The following is a 22777-nucleotide window of genomic DNA, read 5'->3' on the forward strand; positions in this document are numbered from 1 at the left end:
AAGGCAGAGGCTTTAACCCACTGAGCCACCCAGGCAACCCAGAACTTCTTTTTTTTATTATACTCTAATTTTGACAGTTACGAAAAATAAAAAAAGATTCAAATTTGCCATCTTTATACTGTATTACTTTGGTAAAAATAGCATGAAGTCAAGGATTTCCTCTGTACCGCTTTGTTTTTCTTCATGTCAGGTAGTTTGACTGGCTTGGTCTGTGCAAACAGAGGGACAGGGGAAATAAATCTGGATGTTCAGCATAAAAAGGGCTAATAACAAAGCTATTTTTAGGGAAAGGGCTTTTTGTCTTTCCCTATGTTATTCTTCATGTCCGTTTGATATCTCTGTTCTCTGGTTCTTATCTTTAAAAGACAGCTGCTCTACCTCAGGCATAAATCAGAAAAGGAAAAGCAGCTACCCAGTGGGTCCCGGGCCTGGAGCAGGGATGAAAGGGGATAGAAGTTGCGAGAAGGGAAGAAAAAAGGACCCCTGGGGAGTCCGCACCAGGCCAAACACAATAAACGAAGTCCTCAACCCTTCCGGTGAGCACAGGCAGAACAGAGAAGCCAGCTTGAGAAGAAAAAGATGAAGCCCTTGATGCCTCAGAGGCGGAAAAGAAGATCCCAGGCGAGCGACCAGTATGGCTTGGGAGCAGACCTGCTCTGGAAGTACAAGCAGGCTCCGCGTTCACGGAGTAAGTGGGAGGTAGGTGCTCAATTCCAGGGCACAAGACGGAACTGGGAAGGAGGACGTCATGTGATTAATTGCCCGTCAGTCATAGTTATATAAAATAGGAACCACGCTGCATTTGCCCACAATGCTCCGGAGTTCAGAGTTTATAGATGAACTATTTCAGTTTTCTTGGAAAATACATTGAAGGTAGATTTATTCAAAAAATTCTCAAAATCTACATGGACACCCAAATCTGGGCTTCCTCAATTAATGTGAAAATCTATTTAAAAAGCAACAATTAGTAAAAGAAAAAAAAAAAAACTCGTGAAAATTTAGCAAGAATAATTTTTTGACACCAGAGAGCTAGCTTTACGTTTTTCTTTTTCCTTTTTCTTTTTTAGCCAGCTGCTAGCAATTATATAAACACATCTTAATTTATACAAACTTAGCTGGAAAATTGGAGGACTTCTATCAATTTCAGTTAAGGTTTCTATCCTTTGAAAATGAGCTTAGCGCTAAAAATTTAGGGCTTTTAAAAAAGTAATAATTCCATATGAGAAGAATAACAATCTGCTACCAGATTGGTTTGCTATCAGTATTTTCAGCTCACTCACATTTTAAGATGCTCTTCCCCTAAGTTTTTAGAGAGTGGATTATTCAGATATAGGTAAGTAAAACTGATGCGCGTGGCAGAGGTGGTGGAAAGGCGAATGGCAAATCAGCAGACGTAAAACTATAAATTAATTATTCTTTTAAACATCTATTGCAGCCAGAAATACAACCTTAGGCCCTTTAAGGATGCCAGTTTTGATTTATATTACTCCTTCCAGCTGCATTTTAATAGACCACTCCATCTCTCCGCATTTCTTTTCTCTCAGTTGATGGGTAATAGCCATTGCACACCTGACAGCCCCCAAAGACAGGAAGCTAGGATCACTTTCAGGGAGCATAACAATTCAGCTCCCAGCTATAAACACACACACACACACACACACACACACACACACACGCACCCCAGAGACCAAAGACCAAAGGAAGTTAGGAAGGAGTCATGATGTACTCCTAAGAAAAAAAGCTATGGGGTATACTAACGCAGAGCTCAGTTTTACAGAATATTCTTGAACAGTATTGTAATTGCTGTGCTAACCAGCAACACTGATGCCTTAAGGACAGAAATCGTATGAAGATCACAAGACTATAGACACAGCCTCACATCTATCATTTTAAAAATTAGGTTTTTAAAAATGGTATTGTGTGTATATGGTACAGAATTCAAGAATTTTGTATAAGGAGAAAGCCCTCTCATTTCCTATCACTAGCTTCCCCCTAACCTCCCTCCACCGGTCCTGCTCCTTGGAGGCAACCGCTATCGATAGTACCTTGTACATTGTTCCAGAGATGTACTGTGGAAGATTTTTTTTTAAAAAAGATTTTATTTATTCATCTGACAGAGAGACAGAGAGATCACAAGTAACTGTGGAAGATTTTTAAACTCTCTTTTCTGTCTCTTAGTTGAAACCTGAGATGTTCAGTTACCATTAACTTAAAACAACTAAATGGAACTCTAGTCTTTGACTCTCACCTGAAAACAACTACCGTTTATCAGTCCCAATAACTGAGAATTCGCTAGATACACCAGGAATTGTCCTGATCCTGCTTTAGGAGCGAGATCTTTCCTCCAGCAATAAGATAAATAGCCAGCTCCCTTAATGGGACCTGTTTCATTCGTTCAAATGAAAGCGTAAAATGAATGGGATGGACTTATATAGGTTGAATGATATGGGTGGTCTTGGGCTATGAAAGGAAACATGTTGCTCTTTGTTTTTCTGTTGTTATATCCAAGGTTTCCCATCTACTTCGGATGAATTATCATGAGCTACATGAAAATACACTAATTAAAAAAAGACAGGGAGAATCTGCACATCTCCCTCTTGGGCCAAGTGCTGATAAATTTATAGGGCTATTTTGTCTGCATAAAATGCCAATTATTAATAATTCAGCAATAGATCTTTTGGGTTCTAAGCCCTTTAAAATCAATAGTGTCTCCAAAATATTTATAATCGGCAACCATTTAAGACTTACCAGGTTGGTACAGCAGAAAGACCTTATCAGAATACCCCAAATACCCACTTTGGCTCTTAGAATGCCCAAGTTTTCTTTTGTTTTCGCATTTATAGTAGAGTTAACTAAATGCTGGTGCTGTGTTCATTCTCAGTGCTATAAATGTGAGATTAAATTGGAGCCATTGTGACAAGGAATAATGAAATCACTATTTTTATTCCCTGTTCACACCTAAATGGGTCCACAAAGCACCCCCAGATGTGCACCCTCTGCAGCCAGCAGCACTGTTGAGCTTTGGCTGAAGAGTTTTCCAGTGATGGGGTTCAAGAGGGGAATGCCACATCTCCAGAAGCACTCGAATAGTATGGCTAGCTGTGAATTGCTACGCCCTCAGTAGAAATCCACAAGGGTCTATGCCTGTTCAATATTTTTCTTCTCAGTTCACCCACTTAAAAGATGCCATTTGTCATTACTTATAAATTACCTTTGCATGTCTGATGATAAAACCATCATATTTTTTTCTCCTTTCTAAACTAAATTTTAATTTTCAAAGCTGTATACAGACATAGTTTAAAGAGTCTGGTATTTCGGGGTGCCTGTATGGCTCAGTTGGTTAAGCGTCTGTCTTCTGCTAAGGTCATGATCCCGGCGTGCTGGGATCCAGCCTCACATCTGACTCCCTGCTTCTGCCTCTCCTCCCAGCTCCTGCTCTTTCTTGCTATTTCTGTCTCTCTCTCTCAAATAAGTAAATAAAATCTTAAACAAAAGTCCAGTATTTCATAAGACGTTTAATTCTAAAAATGATTCTCTTTCCCCCCTCCCTTCTCCTAATTATTCCTCCTCAGAGAAAACCACTTTAAACTTTTAGACATTTCTCCTGGTGTTCACTGTCACATTTCTAAATAGCATTTAAATGCTATTTAATGCTAAAAATGCTAAATAGCATTTTTCGTTTAGTACATGTATCATGTATTGCTATTTTGGTCAATTTATGGACTAATGATCATTTCCCTATTTCTAGCCCCTGCTCTCCCGCGCCTCAAACATAGTTATCCTCTCCTCTTTCTAGTATAGCTACAGTTCCGTTTTTGCCTAAATCACTATTCGTTTTTCATTATTGTGACTATTTAAACAGTAGTCTAACGTAGGGGTGGAAAAAGTTTTCCTTGGCTCTCCTATAGTCCTTGGTTCTGTCTGAAAAATTAAACTAATGAACAGAGGTGTCTCAGTGGCTCAGTTAATTGAGTGTTTGACTCCTGGTTTTCAGCTCAGGTCATGGTCTCAGGGTTGTGAGATCAAGTCCTGTGTGGTGGGTCAAACCCCAAATTGGCTTGGGATATTCTCTCCCTCCTCCCTCTCCTTCTCCCGCCGATGCTTGCAGGCATGTGCTAGCTCTCTCTCTCTCTCTCAAATAGATAAATAAAGTTTTTAATAAAAAATAAGTTAATGAAGACAGGAGAAAAGGGTATAAATGTACATAATAAAGTTTTACACGACACATGAGTCTTCATAAGGAAATGAAGACCTTTTGAAGACATTATTCAATCTGAGAGTTTCTGTGTGGGGTTTGGGGAAGAGTGGAATGTCATGGAGAAACAGGTATGAACTAAGTTTAGCAACCTGGGAAAAACTCAGCCAGACCTCTTCATTTGGCTTCTGCGTCTCAGAGATAAGGAAGTAGGTATAGTGAGGGCGTTTCTGAAATGAGGGTCTTATGATCTGCTTCAGGAAAGAGGGCAGAGGAAGGTCGAGAAATCTTCCTGTTCCCGCTGTTTTCGCAAACTCAGCTTAAAATATGCAATACGTCAAGGTGCTGTATTTTGGGGTATTCTGTTTTGAACCACATCAGTATCATGATGTGGTTCTTTCTTTCTTTCTTTCTTTCCTTCTTTTTAAGATTTTTATTTATTTATTTGAGAGAGAGAGAGAGACAGAGAGAGCATGCACAAGCAGGCAGAGGGGCAGAGGAAGAGGGAGAAACAGACTCATGGCTGAGCAGGGAGCTTGACTCTGGGATCATGACCTGAGCTGAATGCAGATGCTTACTTACCCAACTAAGCCACCCAGGTGCCCCTTTAATTACTTTCTTCTGTAACTTTGTTTTCTAGGTAGTTATAATTCCTTTTTTTTTGTTTAGTTCATGTATCCATATATAATTATCCCATATTGCTACACAAAGCATTAACTTCCTCTTAATGTTTTCTAGCAGTTTGGGTAATCTCTCAGTTTCCCCATTTTCTTGAAGACATACGTTCCACTCTGCTGCTCCAGTCTGGGCTCTTTGTCCTCTCCACCTGCTTCCTAGCTGCCTTCCTGGGATTTCCCATCATATCATCCTGGAAATTCCCTTTGCCTTCCTCTTGTACTAGATTCCTCATCTTCGATCCTGAGACTCCCTTCTTGGGTCACCCCCCTATTCTGCTAGAGCACTTCAACTTGGAGACCTCTGCATATCTGAATAGGAAAATGTTCCAAGTCTATCATCCTAATTATTTTATAGTTAAACTAGGTGTAGAATTCTAGATTGAAATACTTTATTCTCCAAATTTGAAGATTGTTCTACTATGGTCCAGATATTAATATAGCTTTGATACTCAGATACCTGGTATATTCTGATTCATGCTTCTTGGTATGTGACTTATTTTTCCCTCTTTTTTCATCCCCCCCACCTCCACTGGAAGCTTTTAGAGTCTTATTTTCTATAGCCAATGTTCTGAAGTTTCTTAGTGATATGTGTTTATGTGATTCCCCCCCCCACCAAACATCCCACATTGTTCCGGACATCTTCTTTCATCGTGGTGTGACCTTTTAGTCTGAAAACTGTTTTTTCAGTTTTGGGAGATTTTCTTGAATCATTTTTTTTGATAATTTTCTCTCTTTCATGTTCTCTGATTTCTTCATGGACTTCTTATTATTTGGAAGTCAGATTTCCTGGGAAGATGCTTTAATTCTCTTTTATCTTTTTGTTTTCTTGTGCCCATTCTTCCTCTCTCTCATTGGTTTCCTGCCAATTTAGTGAGGTTTTAGGAGAGAGCACACATAAACATTTATTTATTACACCATATTTAACAACAGCCTGACAATCATGAAGAGCCAAAGTTTTGTAGGAAACTAACTGCTTCCTAAGAACTAATTGTTAACCAGATCATGGAAGACCAGTGACTGAATAAGCCATTGATATGGGATTATGCTTTTAAAATTCAAATATGAAATTATCTCACAGGAAAATTTCCATGAGGCTGCCTGGCTAAATGCCTATTAAGTAATCTAGAAAGGCATTCATGAAGTTTTGGATAGGGAAATGATTTCAGCTCCCAAGGGAAAGAAAGAAAAACAAATTCAATTCCTTGTGTGAAATCTCTACCTTGTTCCTAAGATTAAATTGGCCCCAAATATCAGTAGCATCTCTCTTGACCACAAAATACCCAACAAACAGAATACAGACATGTCCCTTTTCACTCCTGACCTGGTTTAAAAAAAATACTATAGTTATTGGAATTTACTTTTTAATATATAATAAGAGAAGAAAAGTCAGTTCTCATTCAAGTTTGGACTTAAATTTTTTAGCCTTCTGTCCATATAACTATGATTCGAGGGGCATTCAAGAATTAACGTTCCTGTAACTAATGATTGTAGCTGTCTCTTAGCTAACCGTAGTTTACAACATTCCTGGTATGTTCTCTCAAGCTTTTGCCCTGCACCTTCCCTCCCTGAGCCTTCGTGTTAACCAGGACCAGTATTTTCTATCACAGGGGTGCACGCATGGTTGACAGGCACTGCTAGGAGCCTCAGTAAATACATAAAGGACCTAAACAGCTTCTTCTTCTTCTTCTTTAAAGATTTTATTTATTTATTTGAGAGAGCAAGCACGAGCAGAGGGGAGAGGCAGAGGGAAAGGAGAAGGCAGATACCCTTCTGAGCAGGGAGCCCAATGCAGAACTTGATCCCAGGACCCTGGGGTCATGACCTGAACTAAAGGCAGGCACTCAAATGACTGAGCCACCCAGGCACCCCTAAACTGGTTCTTCTTAAGAATTGTAGCTAAGAACAAAGAAAGAGAACCCTTAAATCCTGTAAATTAAATTCAGGTTGTACTCCATTCAGACTCATTCATTCAAATATTTAATGAGCCACAGTGTATGAGACAGTCAGGCAATGAACATACATCAAACATAACACAATGATAAAGGAACATACACAAAACATCGTTTCCTCTGTGGAACTTGTAAGAGTGGGTGTGTTTTCTTTAACTGCTGTATGAACAGCATTCATATATTGAAATTAACATGATTATGGACACATAATGGAAAAATGCTCCTCACAATAAGAAGGTGAGTGTTGCCCATCAATAGGGCAAAGCTGTCTTCAAAAGAGAGAGATGTAGGAAATTATTTCACAGCTGGATGTGGCCGCTTTCCTCCTGTGATAGGGTGGGTACATGGATTTGGAAGAAAAAAAAAGGTGGTTAATCTACAGATGGATTGGGGGGCTCAAGCCTGATGAGGTGAAGACTACTGAATAATTCTGGGTGAGATGGTGGTGGCCAAGATAGGTCTGTGACAGCAGGGACAGGAGAGGTGACGGCACAAGAGACGTCAGGAGTCTGATGAGGAGGGACTAGGTAGGGGAAGTGAGGAATGGGTTACTTGTGAGGGAGAAGGTAGGGAATTTAATTTTGGACAAGTCGAACCATGTTAACTATTCTCTAGGCCAAAAAACTTTGGTCACATCAGTGGCAGAACTTTTGGAAGAAATCCAATAGGGCAGAATGAGATACCATCCTCTCGCCTTGGAACTTTATACATTTTGCATCTTTATATTAAGGTGCTTATCATGCTGTTTTGCAATTTGCTTATATCTCTGCTCTGCAACTTGAAAATGCTTGAGAGCAAGTTTCAGGTCGTACGTTTATCTTTGTGACCGCAGAGTTTAGCACAAATTATGTCCTCAAACATACAGAATTGCCCCTAGTCAGGGACTGAAATATTAGTTCCAGTCATGTCATGACATAAAGATCCATTTAGAACTAGTTTCCCCTTAATGAATTTTGTGTTTTAAAAGCTTTCTACCAAAAGAACTGCAATTGTAAGATGATCTCTGGCTTCTGATCACTATTGGTAGAAACACCATGCTGGTGGAGAAAAGCAATTTGATGTTTTAGCCTTAGCGAAGCTATTGAAGTTAAATATTATCTTCATTCAAATATGAAATACTGAAATAGCTTGAGACTTCTCTTTTTTCTCCTTAGCATCTATTTTTAAGTTTTACCCCTGTTCATATAGCCAACTGAATCCCATCCTCGCTGAAAAACATTCATTAGAATGTTATACCCTTCACGCAGGCTTGGTGGTTACCTCTGGGAAGAGAGCAGGCAAGAGCTGAGAGTGGCTGTGTTATTATTTCTACAATGTTGTATTTCTTTAAAAATACCTGGGGCAAATATGGCAAAATATAAACCAACCAAATATGGCTGGTGGATGCGTGGGTGATCTAATTTTTTTCGTATGTTTGAAAATTGCTTGCTTTAAGAAATGAAACAGCTGATTTCAAGTGGCCCTTTTAAGCAACCCATATAAAAAGTTGTTGATATATTTACTCGTGAAAAAAAAGAAACACTGTGAACTCGTCTTCTAAGATCCCAGATTGGATCCCAGATTGTCCTTACTTTAAAAAGTATTACTTTAAAAACATTAGAATATATATAGAATTCTATTTATTGACAATGGAGAAAGATCACAAGAGATCAGAAGCTTTCAAAACCTGAAATTTTGATATGTAAAATTAAAATGTTGTTAAGTGTATGTAGTGGAAATGACTACCTTTATTCAGGTGGCTCAAATGTTTAGTCTAGACATCTGTCTGTGAATTCCCCATCACCCATATCCAACAGTCTGCTTTATAGCATTTCTCTGAGCCAAATATGGCCCAAACAGAAGTCATAAACCCCTACACCCTTCCTCCTAAGCACTTCCAAACCCAGTACTCTGATTCCAGTGATTGGAGTCCTACAAATCAGACACCCATGAAATTCCTTGATCATTAAGCCTTATAACATTAGTATCCACTTCACTCCATGGTTTCTTTATAGGAATTTTTTTTTAAATTTATTTGACAGAGAGAGATCACAAATAGGCAGAGCGGCAGGCAGAGAGAGAGAGGAGTAAGCAGGCTCCCCGCCGAGCAGAGAGCCTGATGCGGGGCTTGATCCCAGGACCCTGGGCTCATGACCTGAGATGAAGGCTGAGGCTTTAACCCACTGAGCTACCCAGGCACCCCTATAGGAATTTTTTTCAGATCATATCCACTTTATGACAGTTCTTTCAGTTAAGCTAATATTTTGTCCATAAATATACTTAACCTGACTTACACCAACTGAAGCTCAGTTGCTGTGTGCAAGTCATGAACAGACACCATGGAACAGTCATCTATCTGTATACCTACCTATGTATATACAGTAGCCAGAGCATCACCAGGCTCTGGCTGATATATATTTGTGTGTGTGCATATATTTGAGAATATAAATATATATACATTTTAATTATATATAAATATATATTACATATAACTATATATAAAATATATAAATATTTATATAAATATAAATAAATATAATATATAAATATCCTGTTGGGATCTTTCCTTGACTTTTCATCTTTCCTTCCCTTCCCATCTTTTTCCATATTTTTTTCTCTGCCCTCCCACTCCTTCCCATTGTGGAGATGTCAGTGAATCCAGGTCTGAGCAAGATTAGTGTGGTAAGGAAGTTCTTCCTTGCAGATTTTTTATGTGTTGTCAGTTCTTTCTCAGATAGTAAGAAATGTGGTTTTTCTCATCTTCAATACATTTCCTTGTATGCTTAACAGTTAATTTGTTTTCTCATTGCAATAATTTTTCCAACCACTCAGTAGCCTCCTCTGCATGCCAACTCTTTACCACACCAGTCTGATAATTCACAGAGATCTTACCAACTTTCGAAACTGTATGATCCATCCTTACTGGATCTCAAATTAGCACAACTCATTGGCAATAAGCACTACTGCCAAAGGTAAGGAAGCCAAAGCCACCTGCCCACAGCAACTTTCAGGGAATTTCTTTCTTTTTTTTTTTTTTTAAGATTTATTTATTTATTTATTTATTAGATTTATTTATTTTAGGGAGATAGGGGCAGAGGGAGAGAGAGGGAATCTCAAGTAGACTCTCCACTGAATGTGGAGCTGACAAGGTGCTTGATCTCAAGACCCTGAGATCATGACCTGAGCCAAAATCAAGAGTGGGACACTTAACCCACTGAGCCACCAAGGTACCGTGAATTTTTGCTTCATTGCTCATGATATTTCTTTCTTTCTTTCTTTCTTTCTTTTTTTAAGATTTATTTATTTCAGAGAGTGAGAGAGAGAGTGCACACACAAACGGAGAGGGAGCAGAGGGAGAGGGAGAGAACGCTCAAACAGACTTACCACGGAGGGCAAAGCCTGCCCAGGGGCTCCATCTCAGGGCCCTGAAACCATGACCTGAACTGAAATCAAGAGCCAGCTGCTTACCCTCCTGAGCCACCCAGGTGCCCCTTGATCATGATATTTCACGATCCAAGAATCACAAAGAGCGGTAAAAAACATGTGTTGTAAATGCTCAGAAAAAGGAAATAGTGATCCTTATGAGCCAGCAGTTATAAACAAACCTCATTGTCTTTTTAAATGGCGATAATAGCTGTGATATAGATATTAACAGCTATGATGTACATATATTGCTTTTGAAATTTAACAAGCATGTCTCATCATGTTTGGAAAACAAAAATAGAAAAAATTCAGCCAAGTGTTAGAACATTTAAGTGAATTGCTGATGCTGATTTAACTATATGGAATTTTCAGTAAGTTCAGGGTGTAATCAAGGCACAGAATGCAAAACATGAAATAACTTTTTCTGCCACAGTCTGCCCCGTCTCAGGAAATAGAGCTACTATTCCCCCTACTGCTGGGTCAAGAGCCTTGGGGTTATCTTTGATTCTTCTCTTTATCTTACTCTTCATATCCAATTCATCAGCAAGTTCTGTCAGGCTAGTCAAGAACAGTGAAGGGTCTGAGACTCCCTACATGGAGCTGATGTATCATGTGAGAGGGTTTCACGGACACGGGCAGGAGATGTGAGACTATGAGTCAGAGACAAAGGACAGTTTACTACAGCAATAACAGTGGCTAGAGCATCAGCATTTGTGCCAGTTCTCTGAGCTCCGAGTCTCACGGGGGGGATGCCCAGAGAGTCAAGTGATAGCTGGCCATGCAGTGGGTTAAAGTACAAAACAGGAACCCTGACATTTGGGAATTCAGATCTCTAAAATAGACAGTAATCCTGTCTAGCCTTTGCTTTGAAGGGTATACTTGTTTCCTAGGGCTACCATAATAAAGTACCACAAACTTGGAGGCAGGGGGCAAAAACAGCAGAAATTTATTCTCTCATAGTTTAGGAGGCTAAAAGTCCAAAATCAAGTTGTTGGCAGGTTTGGTTCTTTCTGGAAGTTCTGAGGGAGAATCTGTTCCACACCCCTCTCCTTGCTTCTGGTGGCTCTGGTCATTCTGAGGTTCCTTTGTTTGCAGGGACATCACTCCAATCTCTGTCTCCATGGTGGTATTCTTCACATGGTATTCCATATATTCCATATAATCCATATTTCCACGTGGTATTCTTCCTTATATGTCTCTGAGTGTTCACATGGCCTTGTTGTAAGGACACCAGTCATTAGATTTAGGGCCCACCTTAACCCAGTATAATGTCATCTTAGTTCATTGTATCTGCAAAGACCCTATTTCCAAATAAGAAACGGGGTCACATTTTGGAGGTCCTGGGAGAGAAAGAGAGAGAGAGGAAAGGACATGTATCACAGTCTTTTATAATCTAATCAGAGAGGTGACATCTGGGGTTATCTTCGTGGTTGTGTGATGTATACATTTGCATAGAGCCCTGTGCTTTAAAAAGCCCACAGTTGGCTTAATGCTCTAGTTTCTTAATATTCCTGGTAATTCTTGAACCAGGGGCTCTACAGGTTCATTTTGTACTGGGCCCTACAAATGACATAGCTAATGATAGGACATCATTAGCTATCCTATCACTCTTGTAGTCTATTGGCTAGAACTGAGTCATTAGATTCAGCGTACATTCAAGGAGAGGGACTTATAAAAGGTGTAAATACCAGTAGGCAGTCAACATTGGGAGTCAATTTGGAGGCTGTCTACCACATTCTGCCCACCAGCTCCAATGATTCGCCTCCTTCCTATGTGCCAAATATACTCACCACCTCCCAAGGTCCCCCAAATTCTCATCCAACTATAGCATCACCTCAACCTTTAGAATCTCAACATCTAAATCAGGTCCAGAGGTGAATGAGGCTCTCCGTGCACTTTTCCTTAAGTACAACCCTTTGAATATCATTTCCATCTGTGAGCTGTGAGACTAGAGACAAGTTATCTGACTCCATGCATTCACCACACAATGGTGAGACAGGCATAGAAAAACTGTCATAGACAAGTTAGTTCAAATAGGGTTAAAGTGGGAGTCACAGAGGAGTTCTCAATTCATAGCAATATTGAAGTTCAGCCAGGCAAAGACTGGAAGTTCCTTGGGTCTCAAGTTCTGGGAATAATTCTCTAGGGCTTTTAGTTCCAACCTCTGTTCCAACCTTTAGTTCCAATCTCTGTTTCAATTTTTAGTTCCAACCTCTGAACTGTTGGTTCCATTCTCTGGTTTATCCTTCCTTTCTTCATAAAACGTAGCACGTGTTTGGAGGTGAGTACTTTTCTTAGCCTGCTTTCTGCAAGTAGAAATTTGGGGGTCCTCTAATGACCTCTTTTAATTTCATATGATCTGTCTTTTTAGATTAAAGCTGCAAGTGTTTTGCTGATGTAATTCTCTCAAGTCTTTCTTGAATTCCTGTAAAACTCATTGGATTTTATTCCGTTAGATAAAACTACAACCACAAGTCTCTTTGAGATAAACTCTTCTCTACCTTTCTTTGCCCATCCTTTGCACCCATCCATCTTTTTATTTATTTTTATTTTTTAAATTTAGTTTAATTTTTAAAATCAAATTTAAAATTTTTAAATTTAATTAAAATTAAATTCAAGCCCCAACGTGGGGCTTGAACTCATGACTCAGATCTAGAGTTGGATGCTCTACTGACTGAACCAGTCAGTTGGCTCCATCCTTTTAAAAATTGTAAACCTTGGGGCACCTGGGTGGCTCAGTGGGTTAAAGCCTCTGCCTTCAGCTCAGGTCACGATCCCAGGGTCCTGGGATCGAGCTTCGCATTGGGCTCTCTGCTCAGCAGGGAACCTGCTTCCTCCTCTCTCTCTGCCTGCCTCTCTGCCTACTTGTGACCTCTGTCTGTCAAATAAATAAATAAATCTTTTAAAAAAAATTGTAAACCTTACCTCACATTATTCTCTATTCTCCTTCCTTTCTTTATGACATTTATTACCATTCAATATGGCATATGTTTTACTTATTTGTTTTAATTATTGTCTGTTCCTTCATTTTTCTACTCCAATTATAATACAAGCTACAACAAGGCAGTGAATTTTGCTTGTTTTGTTAACTATTTTATCCACAATGATCAGAACAATATCAGACACATTCCAAACAAATACTGAATAAATAAACTAATTTCAAAAAGGATTTGAAGAGTTTCAAAACAGACATTCATCTGCTGTGAAACCTTGTAGCATACAGAAATATGTAAAAGACCACCTGCTCATGAAGCAAAATCAATACAGATGACTTTGGATGTCCTGATAAGAGAGGATTAAAAAATTAAAATAAAATACTTACCCCAACATACACCAAAAAAGACAAACAAAATACACCTCTAACAACAAAGAACACTAGTACAATCACATGCACACACACACGGATTGACACATAGACTTTTCCAGTCATTGTTGTAATAACCAATAGTTCCCTAATGAGGGAGGAGAGATGTCATCAAATTTGAAATTATATTATGGAAATTATTTAGAGTAATATATAACTTATAAACAAAATATATATTTATAATATAAATATAAATAGTTATAACTTATTATTTTGTCCATAATGAATTATGATAAGGTTATCATTTTCTTTTGTCTTATATCTTCAATATGACCATAAAAATATTTAATGATCTTTGTTTTGTACTTATAATAATTCTGAATTAAATTCTGCAAACCCCCTCTGTCACTCCTCATGTTTTCAATTCCTGATTGACTTATTTGGCTAATACACTTGAGTTAAAATAGTCTATTTTCAAGTTCAGTTCTTGGTATAGAAATCAGTAATAGACTTTTACCTTTTATACCAGCAATTCAGAATTGGGTTTTTAGGTTAGAAGCTGCATTTTTATCTTCTCCCTGAAGTAGAATCGCATTCAAAAGGGTAAAGGTCAGTCCCACTGCATTTTGACTTTCAGAGTTCAAGCTCCTCCTTAGAAGCCAGCTGAGTATAACCAGGGGATGGATCTGGGGCCCTAAACTTCTTGTGGAACAGTTGGTGGTCTTGCTGCACGTCAAGGCTTCCCCAGTTTCCTGTCAGTCCCTGACATCTGCATGAATTGACATCTCAGAGAGTGTTTGCTATGGCTCTGTAAATAGTAATGGTCGTGCTGGGTTGGTTATTGGACAATATAGACTTGTTTTGGGCATCAATCCATTGCTGAGGTACCAGCTTTTTCATGATGGGAAAGAACCTCACTTAGGAGGACTTCTTGAAGAGAAGTGAGTGGCATGTTCAAGCCAGAGAAGGATGATGTTAAAGTTTCTCCATTCCACTGGTTCTTTTAGGAAGTATCCTCATACTGTTGGGTTAGACTACTGGTATAAGCTGAATTTTTGTCCCCCCTCACTCCAAACTCATGTGTTAAAGTCCTAACCCCCAGTACCTCAGAATGTGACCATACTTGATACAGGTTCTTTACAGAGGTAATTTAGTTAAAATAAGGTCATCAGTATGGGCCCTAATCCAATATGACTAATGTCCTTATAAGAGTAGGAAATTTGAACACAGAGCTGTACGGAGGGAAGATGATGTGAAGATACAGGAAAAAGACAGTCATCTATAGAAACCAACCCTGCTGACACCTTGATCTGGAACATCTCACTCCAGATTGTGATGAAATAAATTTCTATTGTATAATCCACCCAGTCTCTCATACTTTATTAATGGCAGCCCTAATAAACTGTGAATTCTTATCTTCCTTTGTCTTCTGAATGCCACTGACTCACCCGCATCATTTTAGGGAGGAAGCTGGAAGTGTGGTCTGAAGGTCTTCGGTTTCCGTAGAAGCAGCTGACAGTATCAGACAGATAAACCAGGGCTGTGCCTTCTCCAGACCGTGGTAGGGCATGGCAACACCTCCCTCTTCATCTTGGCCCCCCATCATGTTTCTGCCCAAAGAACAAACACATTAATTCATTTTATTTTTCTTTTTCTTCCACCTCCATTTTACCCCCTTCTATAAACTGCCAAGATCATACTGGTCAGCATTCAATCCTAGTTAACTACCCAATCTAGTTGTCTTGCATCACCCAAGAAAAGTGGCTAACAGAGTGACTACAAATAAGTTAAAACACTAGTGATAGTAAATGATTTTTCCCAACAGAGACCTATTAAGGAAACACCTCATCTTTAAATCGTATGCGTCTCATCTTGACATGCCTTTGTCAAGATAGACTCATTAGTTACACATCTGAACCGTATCTGATGTAGATCCCCACACTATTCTTTCCTTTTCTTTTTGTAGATCCTGGTCACAATGGGAACCATGATCTCTCTGTTGTACATCTGGCTGTATTCCCAGAGCTTCCATTTCCATGTGGCACATCTTTATGCTCGCTTTGGGTATCCCAGTGCCCAGCTTATTGTTGGACAGAGATACCTGAAAGGTAACTTCTTTGTTTTTCTGGTGTGTATTTTACTGGGGAGTGGCAGGGTGTTGGGGGTGCGGTGCAGGGTGAAACTTGCTGGTTGGATTTCTGTATCTGTAGGATTATAGACTGTTTTAACGTCAAGCAGTTGAAAGAGTCCTCTTTTTTCTATGATATCTTTTTGTTTTACCCAGGAGCTGGTGTGGTGAAGGATGAAGAGATGGCAATGCATTGGTTTAGGTAAGAAAGATACTAGCTACCAAAAGCAGAACTGCAGAATTATTTCAGGAAGTGCTGAAATAGAAAATCTTAGGATTTTGGTGCTTTTTTCCTAGGATGAAAATAAGATAGAGATATTAACTCCCTTAATATTAAAGTCTTGGTATCTTCTCTACTTTTTTCACCTGTGGAGAGGCAGGAATAGTGGTGGAGGGGATGTGGCTGATGCACTGAAAAGCAGTCTACACCACACAAGCAAAGAATAGATTAGCTTTAAAAGAGCTAAATCAGAGTATGTGTAACATTCTAGGTCAAGTGTCAGCACATCAGTAGTTTTATTAATAGTGCTCTGTGTTAGCATTACCTTGCTTATTAAAATCTTGAACTCTTAACCATGAGACACATTAATTTGAAATTTCAAAGTAGAAGTACATATTACTTATTGTTCAGCCCATTTTTTGGCTTCAATTTTATTCAACTGGTTTGTATTCAGTGTTCTAAATTTTTCACAGCTTTCTCAATTCTGAGTGTGTAGTACTGGCCTGATAAGTCCTCACAGAAAAACAACCCATATTATATGCTCAGTTGAGAAAATAAGAATGACTTTGGAAACAAACACTGGAACCCTTTACTGTACAATCTAGAGGTTAAGAAATGGAAATAAATAGGCTCTGAGGTGTTAGAAATTCCATTTTATATGGAGACTGTGATAGAAAATAAGGACAACTTAGGGGCAAAGCCAGAGTCACTTAATATAGAGAACTGGCCTTGAGTTCATGCAGTCTCAATTTATTTTAAAGTGGAAATTTGTTATAGTACTCTTTGAGATGTAATGTCCAATATGGCGTCCTCTAGCCACAAAAAGCATGTGAAATGTGTTTAGTCTGAACAGAGATGGAAAATACACACTGGATTTCCAAGATTTAATTTGAAGAAAGTTTTATAAGTTTTATCATTAATAATTCTTTATATTGATTATATGTTGAATGATAATGTGACAGAGTTAAATAAAATATATTATTTAAATTAATTTTATGTATTTCTTTTAAAACCTTTAATGTGGCTACGAGGAAATTCAAAATTATGCATGGGTCACATTATATTACTATCAGAAGATGCTGATGTACAGCCTTTTATGATCCTGAGAAGTGTTCGATTATCTGAGAGAGAAGTGAACACATTCATGGCTTTGCTATTACCCATGAATTGATGGGCTCATTCTTCTCAGATGTTGCCTTTCTTCTTTCTACAGTAGTTGTTGACAAACTTGGTGACATATCAGAATCCCCTGGTGAGTCCTGAAACATGTTGATGCTTGGCTGCAGATTGACTTCAGTGAGCAGAAAAATTTCCCTGAGTGACTGTAAATGTGTAGCCAGGTCAAACGACCGCTGTAGAAGTTTACAGTGGTTAGAGTAAACACAAACCAGCAGAGGAAGCCATTTAAGAAACCCATTTCAACACAAAGTTTAAAATGGATATTCTGATACATTTCATCTGCCAACAGAGGAACGAACTTTGAGAATCAGGAAGGGAATGACGTGGCTCTCTTAGAGGAGCTAAATGTGGTTGGTGACTGACTACTTGTTATAAATGCAACATCTGAGACCCTAACCCAACCCTACTAGAGCAGAAACTTCATTTCAACAAGGTTTTGGGTGACTAGTATGTGCATTAAACTTAAATATTCTTACACTAGTTTTTAAAAAAAAAGTATTGCACCTGTTTCAAATGAGAGATATTTTTTAATGAAAGAGACTTATTAACATTTGTCTAGATCTATGATAATATGGTTCCCAGTAATGGTTACATATTTGTATTGACAATGCCCTTGTTTTACTGAGGAGATGCTTTTTCGAGGGACTGTTTCCTTGTTTTTTATTGCATACTCACTCCCCACCACCCTTCTGGCCCATATAACCTGTCCCTTTTTTTTTTCCTTTCTTTTTTAGACAAGCCTCCAAGCAGGACCATCCCCATGCTTCCTTTAACCTGGCAGTAGGAAAACTGAAAAACATGACTGGGTCCATGGAAGTAGGGTAATGAAATTAGCTGTCTTTCCCCTTTGAGCTGGGATGTCATTCTCTCTAAACCTGCCCCCATGTATTACCTGCATTTGACAGACAAAAGTGTTTTATATATAGTTCACTTCCTACTCTCACCTTTTTAGGTACTTACATTGTTATGAGTTATGATAAAAGTCACAAAGTAAGGGAATCCAAGATTCATACATGTGCATAGATTCCACTGATGATATTCTTAAGGCATTCCATTAGCCTGAGATGAAAGACCCGGTTATTTCATGGTCCTTACAGTCTCCTGTACCCTGTATGTATCATCTTTATGGCCTTATGACTTTTTCGTATAAACGGAATGAAGCATAAAAAATATAAGTGAATAGTTCTCTTTGGGCACAAATTCTTTTTGTGTCTATTGCACTAATTCTCTTCTGGTTACTTATAGTCATCAAGAGAAGTACAGCTATTTTCTCTGGAGAAGTTCTTAATGTTTTTGAATAGTTCATAATCTGTGACATTTTTTATACAGCTATTTTGAGGCAGAGACATTTTGATAGAGTCCCCAAAATAAACCATTAAACTTTCAGCTTGTTTTTTTTTTTTTCCAGTAATGTAACTGACATATATTCCATTACCAAGTAATGTGTACAACCCCTTCTTTCAAGCCCCATCCCTTAATCTACCTCAGACTGATGGGTAGACAAAGTTCAGAAAGAGAGAGTCTCAGTGAGGCACTGATGGGTAGAGTGAGTCTTGGGAATTGAAATACCTCTCAGGGATATTGGTTGCATGCATTACTTGGTAATGAAATTTTGAAATGATCTCTTTGAGGCAGCCAAGTCAAAATGGTGTAGTCAGTATGTTCCCTTATTACTGACAGTTGGTAGTTTTACAACTGATGGACAGGGATGTTGAACGGGGCCCCTCTCTAATTACCACTTCCAAACAAAAATATGGAATTTGCTTGCAAGAAGGGGGTCTCAGACATTACCTAAGAGTCTTGGCTAGAAAAACTCTTCTAAATAGGGAAAAAGATCCAGCCAGACTCTGACACTTTAGGACTATTTCTTCGGGTGGCTTTGGTTTTATTATGAAGACACTTACGAGGAAACCCCGATGAAATGGCACGTGTTTTCCTCAATACCTTAGAATGAATCCAAACAGGTGTTAATGTGGCCCTTAGCCTAAACTTTGGATGCACAGGTGGTTTTGGTTTACTCTTCTCTCCATTTGACTAAACAACTGCCTCTTCTAGGGATGTAGAGATACTCCTTAAAGTTGCTGCAAGACAGGGGATCCAAGAAGCCCAGGAACTTCTAGAGAATGTTATTTGGACTGGAAGCAAGCTCTCGCCAACTCGTCAAAGAATGAGGGTTTTTTACAAACCCTAATATGTGTGCTCTGTGCTCTTCCTGGATGGGGAGGCTTCCCTCTCCCTCACTCCCTGTGGCCTTCCAAAGTTTACTGGAACTTTCAGTGGAAGTGGTTTTTAGTTATAGTTTTATATGCTGCTGCATCACCAATTTGCTGTTCGAAATCCTTTAAGCATGGTGTTGCTTGTGCTTTCCTGGGATTCAAGTTTGACCTCTTGCGGATGGAGGAGTATTTTATTTGGATTTCATTACCGCTCACCTCAGCTTAGTTTCAAGTCAGCGAGCATTCTATGAAATGGTAGGAGGGAAAAAAGGAAGAAACCTGTCACCAGAGCTTTGGCTTCTTAGATGTGTTTGTTGGCACCCACAGATCACTGAAGGAGCTAAACTCGTCATTAGGCTGATCTATGGCATGTGGTGTTCTGCTTAAAATAAACCTGTTTTCATGTCTCTACATTTCAATGATCTGCTCTATTAGGTTTCTATGGTATCTTATTATATTAGTTTTGTATTACTTTGTATAAAATGTCCTGTATAAGGAAAAAATAAAAAGGCTGTGAATATTGCCAACAAAAGATAAAAAGGATAAAGTATAAGAGCTCACATTTACTGAGCACCCACCATGTTGTAAGGTTTTGTCCTAACTGCTTTTAAGTATTTTAGCATTCACTAAAGCCTTATGAGGTGGGTGGTATTATTGATGTGGGAAACAAAGGCAGAAAAAAATTTTAATTTCCTTACTATCTACAGCCCATTGACAAGTTCTTGAAACAGGCAGAGTGACATTCCTGTTGAGACTCAACTGCCTCAATGTTAATACTTTGCTAAGGGCAAAAGCTAACCTTAGCCCAACCTCCAGGATCCTATAAGTGCACCTTAACATATAAAAATTCCTTAGGAAACTCCCTTTATCTCTATTCCACAAGATACGTGTTGGCACGCCTCATCCCCCAAGTATGTGACCCACCGATATATAGCTGAAGGGTCTTATGGTTCAGGTATTATTAGACAATAACAAATGACCCTTTCCCAACAATATGTAGCCCCCTCAAGTTCCTGGAAGCCTTGCTTCCAAAATTCCTTACAGACTTCTGCTATCACTAACCCCCTCCCGACTGGAAAGTACAAAAGGGGCCACTTCTCATGACCCCAGTGTAGCTCTTTCTGCCCATGAGTCCTTTCCCTGTACTTTAATAAAATCACCTTTTTGCACCAAAGACATCTCAAGAATTCTTTTGTGGCCATTGACTTTGAACCCTAATATCTTTCCTACATCATTATCATTCCCATTTTACAGGTGTGGGAATAAAGGTGTAGAGGTCGAGTAATATGTGCAGAGTCATAGAGTGAACGCTAGGATAGGATTTTGAAAATTTTTTTTAAGATTTTATTTATTTGACAGACAGAGATCAAAAGTAGGCAGAGAGGCAGGCAGAGAGAGAGGAAGAGAAGCAGGCTCCCCACTGAGCAGAGAGCCCGATGCAGGACTTGATCCCAGGACCCTGAGATCATGACCCGAGCTGAAGGCAGAGGCTCCAACCCACTGAGCCACCCAGGCACCCCAGGATTTTGAAATTCTTAACTAGTTCTATTAACATTACTCTCCCGAATCTCTTTCCTAACAATTACAAAGATTCCCCAAGACTAGCTACTTGGTTTATAGTACATAGTGAGAACTTACCTTAGCCAATAATGCAGCCACATTTTCTAAAGGTATTTTTTCTTTTTCTTTTCTTTTCTTTCTCCCTTCTTTCTCTTTTCCTTCCTTCCTTCCTTCCTCTCTCCCTCCCTCTCTCTCTTTCCCTTTTTCTCTCTCTCTTTCCTTTACATGAATTATATATTCCTAAACTTCTAAAGCGGCATTTTAACCTTAAATATAGTTACATTTATTTATTGTATTTAGATTATAGCACAGTTCTCTCCTGGGAATATACATTCAGAAACATGTGAGAATGACAGAAGTGTTAAACCAGAATTCAATAAAATGATTAAGCTGTATGTTTAAAATACTTGTTTCACTTTTAAGTTTGAGTATCAAGTTTATGCTATAGACACATTCAAGATGACTGAATCTTAGTCAATCTTCTTTTGAAGCCGCTTAAATCCATAAAGCTGAACAAAAATCAAAATGGCTGCACTAATGCTTTGGTGAAACTCTATTTTATTTTATTATTTATTTATTTATTTATTTTTAAGATTTTATTTATTTGACAGACAGAGATCACAAGTAGGCAGAGAAGCAGGCAGAGAGAGAGGAGGAAGCAGGGTCCTTGTTGAGCAGAGAGCCCGGTGCGGGGCTCCATCCCAGAACCCGGGGATCATGACCTGAGCTGAAGGCAGAGGCTTTAACCCACTGAGCCACCCAGGCGCCCCATGAAGCTCTATTTTAAAGTAATCTCTTTCCTCTCTTTCCCAATTTCCCAACCCTCCCCTCCTCTTTTCTTAGCCTTTTGTTTCGGGACCCCTGTCCACAAGATGAAGGGCTGGTAGCACTTACACAATTCTGTCAAAACGGGCTAGATAGGATTCTTATAATTCTCCCCTCCCCCAGCCTCTTCCTATGGGAGGGCCTGAAGTTTTTGAAGGCCATAACCTGCCATAACCTCCTTTGCCAAGCAAAGCAATAAAGCTATTTTCTTCTTTGTCCCAAACTCTGTCTTCACGTTGTATTTAGACTCTGAAGCATGGGGGGAGGGGGCGGTGGTTTTATTAACACTTTTTGTCCAAACTTGCTCAAACTCAGAAGGATGTAGATGAAATGGTCCAAGGCTGTTTTTTACTTCCTCTTTCGTAGTTCACGAAGCAATTAAAGCCCTTTCAATATAGAAAATCCAAAATCCATACACTAAATTCTTCACTTGAACCATTGTTAAGTATTTTTGGCCTCCCCAGAACCACTTCTCAGTTTTCTTACATTTTCCCAGAGGACACAATCTGCACTGCTTGAGATAAAGCTGGGGAAATTTTATCCTGAACCATGAATATCCATTTGCATAATACTAGGGCAATCATTTCAATCACCATGTAAATATGCACTTTTTTTTTTAACTTTCACAATGATACCACTTTACTGCATTTTTTTTTTTTTAAGATTTTATTGATCTGTCTGACAGAGAAAGACACAGTGAGAGAGGGAATACAAGCAGGGGTAGTGGGAGAGGGAGAAGCAGGCTTCCCGTTGAATAGGGAGCCTGATGGAGGGCTCGACCCCAGGACCCTGGGATCATGACAGGAGCCCGAGGCAGATGGTTAACAACTGAGCCACCCAGGTGCCCCGCTGCATTGCATTTTAAAGTAGTATTTCAACGTCTTGTTTATAGTGACAAAAAAAGCCCACCATTTTGAAGCTACCATAGAAATATTCACTACAGGGTGTTCAATGTCTTTATTTAAAAAAAAATTCCTTTAGTTGACATCTACAAATATCTCCAGCCAGCATTGGTTTTAGGTATTTTTTGGTTTAATATGTATTCTGACAGCTCTTCGCGGCTGAAATAAAGTGGTAGAATAATTCAAGTTATTTAAAAAGTATGACTGCAATTAGAAAGGC

General features: G+C 39.0%; 1 protein-coding gene across 1 annotated transcript; it reads left to right on the forward strand.

Annotated features, from left to right (window-relative positions):
• The first annotated feature begins 237 nt into the window (after positions 1-237).
• Positions 238-19975, forward strand: LOC106005390 (secretory immunoglobulin A-binding protein EsiB-like). The gene is made up of 5 exons (XM_045067087.1): positions 238-699; positions 15494-15635; positions 15812-15857; positions 17789-17875; positions 19110-19975. Exons 1-5 carry the CDS (start codon positions 580-582, stop codon positions 19243-19245), a joined length of 531 nt encoding a protein of 176 aa, XP_044923022.1. The 5' UTR covers positions 238-579; the 3' UTR covers positions 19246-19975.
• Positions 19976-22777: the final 2802 nt, after the last annotated feature.

Source organism: Mustela putorius, unplaced genomic scaffold, assembly GCF_011764305.1.
Source record: "Mustela putorius furo isolate JIRA1106 unplaced genomic scaffold, ASM1176430v1.1 tig00003871_pilon_pilon_pilon, whole genome shotgun sequence".
In the NCBI taxonomy this organism is placed as follows: Eukaryota; Metazoa; Chordata; class Mammalia; order Carnivora; family Mustelidae; genus Mustela; species Mustela putorius.

Bases quoted from the DNA above. Each gene is read 5' to 3' on its own strand.
- LOC106005390 (XM_045067087.1), top strand. From the start codon at position 580: ATGAAGCCCTTGATGCCTCAGAGGCGGAAAAGAAGATCCCAGGCGAGC. The intron at 15,858-17,788 runs GTAAGAAAGATA...TTTCTTTTTTAG, and splicing joins ATGGCAATGCATTGGTTTAG to ACAAGCCTCCAAGCAGGACC. The intron at 17,876-19,109 runs GTAATGAAATTA...TGCCTCTTCTAG, and splicing joins ACTGGGTCCATGGAAGTAGG to GGATGTAGAGATACTCCTTA.